The following is a 10,630-nucleotide window of genomic DNA, read 5'->3' on the forward strand; positions in this document are numbered from 1 at the left end:
TGTGCATTTTTGCGCATCTGATGGTTATCTGTTTGCTTGTCAAGTGTTTAAAAGTGTAAACAGAAAATATTTGTTCAGAAGACATTCTGAATAGAAGAGATATGAGATGTTAATGATACTTGTGGCTTTGTAGCTTTGAATCTAAAACGATCTCTTCTCTCAGCCCGGGAAAATAAGCAATCACTCATATGCGTGACAGAAAAAAAGCCTTTAGAAAACGCTTACATACATGTTAAAGATGTAACTTAATAGCAAATCCTCCAATATGTCATTCTATAGGTGTTTCCCAAGGCCAAGTTGGGGATTAACAAGAAAAAATAAATAAATAAATAAACACACTTCGTACACTTTTGATAAAATGTAATAGGTTTTGTAGAGTCAGCTTGTTAGTTGAAACATACAGTAGAAACACGTTGCATACACAACACATGCACATCAGCGACACACACTCAGCCATTAGAGATGGATTCAGGGCAGTAGTTTAGGAGTTAGAAGTCACAAAACAGTAGAATTGCCCCACGTTTTCAAAGCATGATTCTTTTTAGAGCTCACATTATTTATTCTGTTTAATTTGTGTTTTAGCTTTAAGTGTTGTTGTTTGTGTATGTATATTTCCATTTTTGCGTTATGTGGTATGTGTTGACCATGAAGTCACAGTGAAAAAGAAAACAATGCACGAAGCCGAACATAAATATTTCAAAGGCTTTATCTGACTCTCGCCATTCCAGTGGCAATTTCATGAGACACATACCACAATACATTTTTAGTGTCAATACTTCAGTTTACTTTTTCTCAGCTGTTCGAAGCCAAGCAACACCATTAATGTCCCACCTGTTCTGTTTCCCTCTCTCTCCGTTTCCTCCAGACACTCGGCCCCTGCCTGACGTAGCCATGACGGGTAAATGCACGCGGGAGTGTGACGAATACGGCCACTCGGATGCCTGCTGGATGCCTGTGCGCACCTCGCCTGAACGGAGGCCCAAGGCCACCCCTCCCAAACTCTCCACCTTCATGACCTCCCCCGGGGGCAGCGTTCCCGAACAGCCCGGCAGCCAGGAGGCGCTAGCTGTTGCCAACGGCGACCCCTCGCACCTGCTGGGCGACCGTAACCGCAATCTCCTTAACAAGAAGATGGCCTCCTCCTCCTCATCCTACGACGCGTTTAGCTCAGCTGGATTTTCCGCCAGCCAGGAAACATCTCGCCCCATCGAGGAGATTCCGCTAGCGCCCACAGGTGAATACAAGCCGACGCAATGCGGAACTCTCACCAGGCGGGAAGTTTACCTGTAAACGACACACACACACACACAGCGGCCGCGAAGGGACGATGACAGTGACTCAGCATGGATAGAGATGCTGTTAGCAAACCAAACCCTAAAACAAAAGCAACGTGGATTTTCCTCACACCGCTCGCACATCTAGTGCGGCGCTACTTTTCGAACCTAAATTGAGTAAAAACCGTGGAATTACATGTTGTAAATGTGCGTGAGGAGGATGAGATGGAGGAGGGGGAAGTGGCTGAGGTGGAGAGAGAGGAATGCCGGTGGATAAGTGCTACTTTGCTGCTAGCGTATCGGGCCCCGTAGACTTCCCCAAAGTGCTGCCTGGTTTCTGTAGACTCTTTATAATCATGCATGCATCATCTAACCCCTTAAGAGTGTGTGTCCCTTGAGGCGGACCTGGACTATACCTTTTTGTCTTTGTTTTTATAATTGTTGCTATAGCTATGGGAACTGATAAGACTGGTTCTGTCTTAATCCGTTTTTTTTGTTTTTTTTTTCGGGGGTGGGCGGTGAGTGTTTTTACGTGGATGTATTATGTCCATATGCAATCAGTCCATGGACTGAACTGTCCGCTCTGGACGACGACTCACGTTAACAAAGAAGAAGAAAAAAAAAGAAAGGCCAATGATAAACGAAAATCATCGCACGATGATCAGTGATGGTGTAACCAGACGATGTCGGAGCTCTTCGTATGTCGTCATTGACTTAAGCATTTTACAATGGTTTGTAGATACTCAAATGGCGCAAGTGAACGGCGTACGCACTGTACAGCGCGAGAAGCAAGTTTACCTGTGTGCCTATCAAACTCATGTACACATGAAGGAACACAAGCATACACGTTTTTCTTTGTCGTGTGGGTATTGTATTGTACACATTATATATATATTTTATATATATATATATACTGTAAACATACTCTGGACACACACTTCGAAATCATGAGTGACTCATTTCCATCATGCTCCTACACACCTTTGGAAGCAGAAGGAGATGCTTTACATCCCAGATATTGACAATGAATTGCCTGAATGTCACGAGTTTGTGTAATTGTGGTTCATCCCTCTCTTGATGTGTGAAACTATGCTGAATTTACTCTTTTGTGGTCTCAAGAAGGCCTCCCGGCGCGCACACACACACATTTGCAAACACACACACAAAAGATCTGCACATTGTACATACACATTATAATTAACACATAAATTCACAGGAACTCTGTTTGGATATGCTGCTGGGGTGAATTAGTTTAATAATATTGCCCTGCTGAAGAGCTTGGGCTGGCCCTGTGTAACATTCCTAGTATATGAATGTTAAATAGAGCAATAAACTCATTCAACAGATTCACTCTCAATCTCACACACTTCAGAAGTGTAATCAAGGATGAGAACTTGTGTCCCTCGTGTAGCGGTCAGAGTGAACCGACTACTTGTACAATCACATTCAAAGTTTGGCGACTACAGGCGCAACAGGAGCGATTGCAATGCGACGCACGATGCCGCTGTATAACCAAAGTATCGGGAACAACATGACGTGGTGTCTCAGAGAGCTGGGACAGGAAAGATCCTTTTTAGGTCACATGTTGCTTTAATAACCATCACACATGTTTTTTTTGTGCAATGTGAGGAAACTATACGTGCACATTTATACATGCATTATGGGCCTATCCCAAACGATTTTCAAGAGGAGGAGTATACTTAGGAGGCATCATGCTTTTAAAAATGGAGGTAAATTATTCAGATGCAAATTGTGTTTTTTTTTTTATGTTAATGATTCCTTGAGTTTGAACGGACTGCCTTTTTCGCAGCTTCCAGATCTGTAGTCTGTATGTACTACTCGTGTTTAAAAGAAGTGCTCTGATGCTTACAAACTGTATACATAGATATGTACTTTTTATTGCACGTTTAAAGGGAATCTACACTTACTATGAAAAAGAAAAAAAAAAGTGTACAGATATCATACCCTGTACATGAAAGTCCACTGCTTGCGTTTGTTACAAACAGGCACTAGACATTTTAGTATGACTATGTATATTGATTTGACGAGGAGGAAGAATCATACACATTCGTGATTCACTGATTTATTTAGCATCACATCATCCGTTGCTCATTTATCTGATTTAATCATATATTTTTTATAATAACGCATGTACTTTTATCCATTGGTTCTGTAATAATTATATTCTTTTCACAAACACACACACACACAAAAACATACCTTTCATTATGTAGAAAATGAGTTGATTACAAAACAATTCAAACAACTCACATTCACTCACAAGTCTCCGTTCTATTTTTTTTTTTTCTTTCAAATATCTGCTCATAATGATGCCCTCTTCAGATCTCATCAGTCATATATCCCCCTTCCTTCCCAGTGCCACTTTGTATATGTAGTGCTTCTGTAAAACAAAAAAAGAAAAACAAAAAAACAATCAAAACAAAACTATAGATTGAATGCAAAATATGCAACTGTGCCTTTTTATACCGTTATTGGTATGACTCGTTGGTTTTAACCAGTATGAAACCAATTGTACTGAGATGCTTTCTAAAAGTGGAGAAAGAGTAATTTATGCTGAAACTACAGTCCTGGCAATTTTACTATGATAGACTTTCAAAAAACAAAAGCTTTTATCTTGTGGCTTCTTTAAGTAAGCTCAGTCGAACTTTGTCAAGTATATTGATGAGTACCAACTGTACATGTCATAGGTGATACCCTGGTATATTCATCCATTTCAAAGTTAGCATGGTCACGCGTCCAAACTGTGATTTTTACAGCAAGGATATCTTTAGTCAGGAAAGCGACTCTGGAAAGGATCGGTCATTACACAATGCCGCGATGGCGGCATAGCAAAACAGAGAAAATGCACAGTATCCATTAGGGATGGGGCAAACGTGCTTTGAGACGTTCTGCACTTTTCATGATATGAGAAGGTAGAAGGAAAACAAAGCTCCAAAGGTTTTTGAAAGGGACACACGCCTCAGAGGACCATAGAGTAGATATATCAGCTGATTCCTATCAATAGGAGTATATGGCAGTCTAAAAAAGAAACCTGAGGAGGGTGACACCTACAGCCTCCACCTTACTTCCAAAAATACATATGACGGTGTTGTTAACGTGATGAATTTGCTTTCTTTAATTGTCGTTTGCACTCTGAGGTGTGTGTTCCTTAAGCTGACAACTTAGAAGATATAAGACTTAAGTTGTAGCACTTAGGTCATAGGACACATCACAGATAATGAACAAAAAAAAAAATGAATTGTAATTTTAATCATACTCTCTTTGTCCTTTGACTTGGATGTTGATGTAGAATTGAGGATTGATTTTAATCATTGTTTTATTAGGAGTCACTATGCACGCAGCTTAGCTGAACATGGCAAATGTACTGAGCGCAAGCCCACCTCTATTTATGATCTATTTTACATATTTTTTGCTTTTGTACAGGTATTTCTGTAAATAAATTGCTTGTCATTTTTGTCTCTGCAGAAATTAAAATATACCATGATACAACCAGTGGCTGGATTTCTTTTTAGTTGTCTTTTGGGATGTTCCACGTAGTCATTACATTTGTCAAATTATACACTGAATATGTAATGCATGCAAACAAACTATCACAATAATTAATTAATAAATAAATAAATAAATAAATACACTTTTTGGTTAACAAATGACTGGCATTAATACAGTTTACATTGATCAAGGGAGACAGTAACATTATACCTAGCAACTACAGACTGGCAAACAACATGCCTTTAAATGATGTTTGACTAACAAAGTTCGGGAGGAGCATGTTCAGAATTAAACACATAGAGCACATTCAGGTAATCAAGCCTAATAAGACACGAGTGGAGCGCACTCCCAATCAATGAAGTAAGAGGTATACAGCAAACTTAACTCAGTTCATTGACAGTCTAACAGCATCCCACCACCACCCCATCTCCTCACTTCTTCTCCTAAATACTCTTACAACAGCGGGGGGAGGGAGCACTCTGGGTTCGGGCAAAAATTCCGAGCTCGGAGCCCTCCCCCTGGACAGCACGCCAAATACGCATAATCTTTACTCTGTTTAATTGATGTAAATGTGAACTCGTGAAGTGAAGCCTGAAGTTGAGGGCAAACAGGCTCCTTTGACATCTGTTAGTAGAATCCAGTCGAGTTTTGAAAGGATTAGAGTGCAGATACTGTCATTCCATTTTCCCAAATGCTGTTAAAACTTTCATTGAGCATCAATCATCAATCAGAGATAATCATAGCACAGTTTAGTTTTAATGAATTCCTAAACAGAATCAGATTCAGTGCATTAAAACACTGTCTAGACTCTGATATAGAACACTCAAAGCCACAGTTCACATTGACAATCAGTGCTTCAGAAACTCATCCATAAGATCTAGTAAAGTGTGTGTATTACATTACAAATCAGCACCATATTTTTACATCATAAATGTATTGTAATCTCAACGTAATAAAAAAGTTTCTCTGTGACATTTTCAGTGTTTTAATTAAATTTGAATCAATTTTAAACTCTGTGCCGAGACATATTTAGACGACTGCTTGTTTAGATTATTACGTCCGTGTCTGGCCTAGAGTGATAATGGCACAATGTAGTTTCGCTCTTCTTTTTTTTTTCCTCTCTCTTTCTTTGAAAAATGGGCCAAATGAGGAACATTCATTTCAATTGCATATTTCTGGAGTGAAAGTCAAGATGAAACTAAATGTCACAATGAATGCAAGTGGAATTGTGTTAATGCACTGTCCAGCATTCAAATGAATTATCAATTATGTGAATTATAATTGTATGTGTTATGTACATTGTACTTGACTGCATTCAATTATGCAAAAAAAGGTTGTTTTATTCAGAAAATATTTAATTCACCAGTAAAAATATGACAATTAAAATAAAATAGAAATAAAAGGCTTATGATTTAAGCTTCAGTCTGGGTGCACTGTAAAAAAACAGGAATTATTTTTGTCTCTGTGGTTAACAAGGACACTGATGACACAACCCTTGAGATTTGTTTAAAAAATGCATTATTTACCCTGTGCCCTAGAGATTTAGCTGACTTCTACTTTTGCAGAAGGGTGCCTAAACTCCCCAGAGTTCACTGCTGTTCCCTGCACAGCCTCATAAAGTCCCACAGCCAGTGTGATGGATAGAGCATTCACAGAGGACTGACCCTGGATCAGCAGCTCTCAGCTGCTGCAGAAATCTAACACGACCCTTGAGGAATGAGAGCACCATTACACCCCAAAAAACTCTCTAACTTCTTTTGGACTCAATAATATAAACTTGTCCCTAACCTTTTTGACCATGTTTGACCATGATTTATACGATGCTCCAAATACAGACTTCCAGGGAGTAAAAACAATAAATAATAGTTGTAAAATTTGTGAAGACCTTCACCAACAGGAATGAATCCATTGGACTCACCTGCATTCTGAAATTTGGTTTGCAAATATGAAGGCAGGGAAGGACTCCTCATTCTGAATGAGAGCAAACCATGTATATATGTTTGTTCCCCATCTCAGTAGCACATAATGTATCTTCATCAAGATCAGATGTTAGGGTGTGGTAAAGGGGAGACATTGAAAGAAATGGAGATCCAGCGAGAGAGAGAGAGAGTCGATACTCAGCATGGGTTATTAATAATGTCATTGATCAGCTCTCACTGCAGTTCTGCTCAAGATGGTGTTTTGAAATGAATTTCCCTGTCATATTTAACCCTGCCTTTGTCAGCCACTGATTGAGAATTATATGAACCACTGAGGCAATGGCAAAACATTTGGGCATAGCCTACAATGATTCAATACAGAGTTATGTTTACCTGATTTACGACTTTCTAATGTTCTCCTCTGTATAACAGGGAGTTCAATCAAAAGCTGTTAGCACTTTGTACAATAGATTGTTGGTATTTGTTTTGCCTATTTTTCTCCCTTATTATGAAGTGAAATAATTAAATCACCATTTCAAGCGCAAGTTTAAAAAGATGCCTGAACCTGAAACTGTGAAGATTCTATCCACCATTTATTTGTTGGAATAAAGCACCCCTGGGATATGTTGCTAGATTATGTTGTATTTGAATCAAGGGTAAACATCCAAAAGGAGGCATGCCGGTAACACTTTATTTCGACATTCTACGAATTAAGTAACTTTGAAACTGCATGTTAACTAACTAATGAGAGTTAGACCCCGTCCATAATACTGCGTTTTCATTTAAAAACGGAGAATTAAAACGAATACGATTTCCAACCACAGCAGTGTTTTATCTGCGTATTAGAATTGATCTCCATCCACATTAAAACGTCTGAAAACACGGATCACGTGACCAATCACCAACACTGGGTATGCGCGTGCCAGTGTAAAAAGGAAACGGATTGACTATTCCTCAGATTTAATGAAAAAGAAAGTAACATTAGCTACCTTTGGAAAGATTAGAAATGTTAGAAATTAGAAAATTAGAAATTAGAAATGAATCCCCCCCCCCAAGCCCCCCCCCCGGAGATTCAAATTGCAAAACGGACCTGCAGCGTTTCTAAACTTCTCCGTTTTAGGTCTTCATTTTTTCCGTTTTAGTCTGGACGGGAGGTACAAACGTAGCAAAAGACCACTGTTTTTAAACGAAAACGCAGTAGTGTGGACGGGGCTTTAGTTGACATGTAGCTGCAGAGTTACTTATAGTTAGTAGAAAGTCTTAAGTGGACTATCAAAATAAAGTGTAACTGGCATGCCTTATATGTACACAACATTATGGGCCTGGTCGAATCACAGCTGCATTGATATTTACACTAATAGCATGATTGTAAATGTGAGTTCAATAAACAATAAATTATTGCTGACTATTGACTAAATTACAAATTAAGTTATACCTTTAAAAAATACATTTTCAAATGAAGTCCACTTCACCAAGGATAATAATTCTAAACAATGTAAGTCATAACAGGATTTGTTTACTGCACAAGACCAGAAACACACAGTAGTGTCAAAATTATTCTCAATTATTCTATTATTATTCCAAAATTGATGAGTATTTTTTGAACAAAACAGTGAGTGAATAATTCAATGACTCACTCAAAAAGCGCTCAATTGTTTATTCCTGAATTAGTCAGTGTTTTGACTGAATAATTAGAGCAAATGGCTCAGAGACATTTACTGCCATAGCAATGCAAAAAAAAAAAAAGAAAAGAAAAGAAAAAAAAGTCACTGAACAATTCTAACCCAATATCAATGCAGCACTTTACCAGGTGAGCTACCCAGTTTACTATTACAGAAAAGCTATACATATGGAGCTGTATGTGATGCAAATGTCAAAATGTATGTTTACAAATAATGCAAATAATGTTAAAAAAAGAAAATAAAAAGTTGTCAGGTCATAGCATAGTATTGAGTATTGTGAAAAGAAGATTAATGTAAAGAAAATAGTATTGTGATAATAAATAATTAGTAAATAATGTGCCCAGGATTCACAATTTGTGTGAAAGGACTAAAAGTTTATTGTAATTGCTGGTCATTTCAGCTGAAAACGGCAGTAAATTCATTTTTGAGTTTTGTAAAAATGTTGTTAAAGACACATTTTTCTAATGAGCAACAAGCAAATTGATACAAACACTGAAATATCCCAGTTCTGATGGAATGATGTTTTATAACCCCAAGCCCAAATGGATAATACTCTGGATGGTAATCCAAACAGGAGCTAAATTTGATCGCTTTCAGACAGTTTGAGTCCTCAAAACTGATGGCAGACTAATATTGGCCAATTCAATAGTTCTCTTGCAGCTGCGGATATATATTCTTCCTTTTTCATGTCATGTGGTTAAGAACTGCCAGTGTGATCCATCGAGGTGGAGCTCTGGGCCTCAGCACTCATGTCCATAATCTGTCCCTTCCCTCACCAGCCCATTAATCACTTTATATTTTGTCAGACTGAACTGAAACCCTGTGATTTAACTATGTGAGAGTCTGGGTATTTGTAAATGTGATGGAACAGTGACAGGTAAAAGACAACTCTAGTGTCTGCTTTATCAAGTAAGTCAGCATTTACTCCAGACTATGGTCAAAGTGCACCACCCCTACGCTGATAGATTAGCAACTATGAGACACAGCGAGTGACATGCTGCCCACAAACATATTCAATAGCTAAGTTAATAAACAGGAACCGTCTGTTTATGATTGTATTGTCCCAATGGTAACAATTGTATTATGGTATCACTTTATAATAACAGCGTGCTTTTAATCAGTAGTTAAGCAATAGTTAATTCCTAATTTATAAACTATTACAGCCCATTCTCACCCCCAAGGCGTCACTTAACTGACGCCTTGGGAAGCATTTGGACATGCTTCAATATCTGACGCTTTAGGCGCCCTTTAGCGTCAGTTAGATGACGCCCTAGGATCGCGTGTACCCTACCCCCACCCCACACCTAAACCTAACCGCGTCCTCTAACTGACGCTTTCCTTTAGCGTCAGTTAGATGACGCCGTAGGGTCGCGTCATGTAAGTGACGCTAAAGGGCGCCTAAAACGTCAAATATTGAAGCATGGTCAAAGGTGACGCCTTGGGGTGAGAATGCGTTGAGTATTAATAGACATTAATAGACATCTATGAATGATTTATGCTTGATTTATAAGCATAGCCATAATGTGTCTAATAATCGTATTTTCATACTTTATTTATTAACATTTCTAAATTAAGTATTACATTATTTACAAACCAGTAGGAGTTGTCAGTGATTCATGAAATCATTTAGAAAGAGCAAGTGATCAATAAACTATTTAAATGTATATTTACAAAACATATTATTTAGACATAGTTATAGTTACTCAGTGTGTTAATAAATGCTTCAGTAACATGTATTCCTACAGTAATTCATTATTAATTCAGGCAGTTACATGTATTTCATCTGTAATCCAGGGTTAAAGGGATAGTTCACCTCAAAATGAAAATTATGTCAGTAATTACTCCCCCTCATGTTGTTCCAGCCCCGTAAGTTAATCTTCGGAACACAAATTAAGATATTTTTGATTAAATCTGAGAGCTAGATCACTCATCCATAAGCTTCTTAAGGGATCGAAACTTGGCAGCTCAAAAAAGTTAAAGACTTAAAATAGTCCAAGTGACTACAGTGGCTCAATTTTAAGTTTATCAAGCGACAAGAATACTTTTTGTGCGCAAAAAAATAAAAAAATAAATAAAATAAAAAAATAACAACTTGTTATTTTTGTTAGTTTTTTGTCTTGCCAGAAAGGAAGAAAAGTTTTGAGATGATAACGTCACGTGTGTGAAGTTGGCTCGTCGCTGGTTTTATGGGTGTTTTGAATTAACTCACGTTCGCTATGAAAGTGTCAAAGAACACGATTAGGAA

The 10,630-nt window shown here is 38.0% G+C and overlaps 1 protein-coding gene across 6 annotated transcripts in view; it reads left to right on the top strand.

Annotated features, from left to right (window-relative positions):
- The window catches only part of pcdh7b (protocadherin 7b), a 140,035-nt gene extending 135,248 nt beyond the window's left edge, over positions 1-4,787 (top strand). For 3 of the 6 annotated variants that reach the window (XM_089128662.1, XM_089128649.1, XM_089128654.1), the window contains exon 3: positions 866-4,787. In XM_089128662.1, the coding sequence (XP_088984788.1) occupies positions 866-1,290 (425 nt within the window). In that variant the 3' untranslated portion in view covers positions 1,291-4,787. The remainder of the gene's footprint in view (positions 1-865) is intronic. The other 3 variants (XM_089128683.1, XM_039669287.2, XM_089128687.1) reach the window with 2 other exon arrangements.
- The last annotated feature ends 5,843 nt before the right edge of the window (positions 4,788-10,630 follow it).

Source organism: Pimephales promelas, chromosome 1, assembly GCF_988280905.1.
Source record: "Pimephales promelas chromosome 1, fPimPro1.hap1.1, whole genome shotgun sequence".
NCBI lineage: Eukaryota > Metazoa > Chordata > Actinopteri > Cypriniformes > Leuciscidae > Pimephales > Pimephales promelas.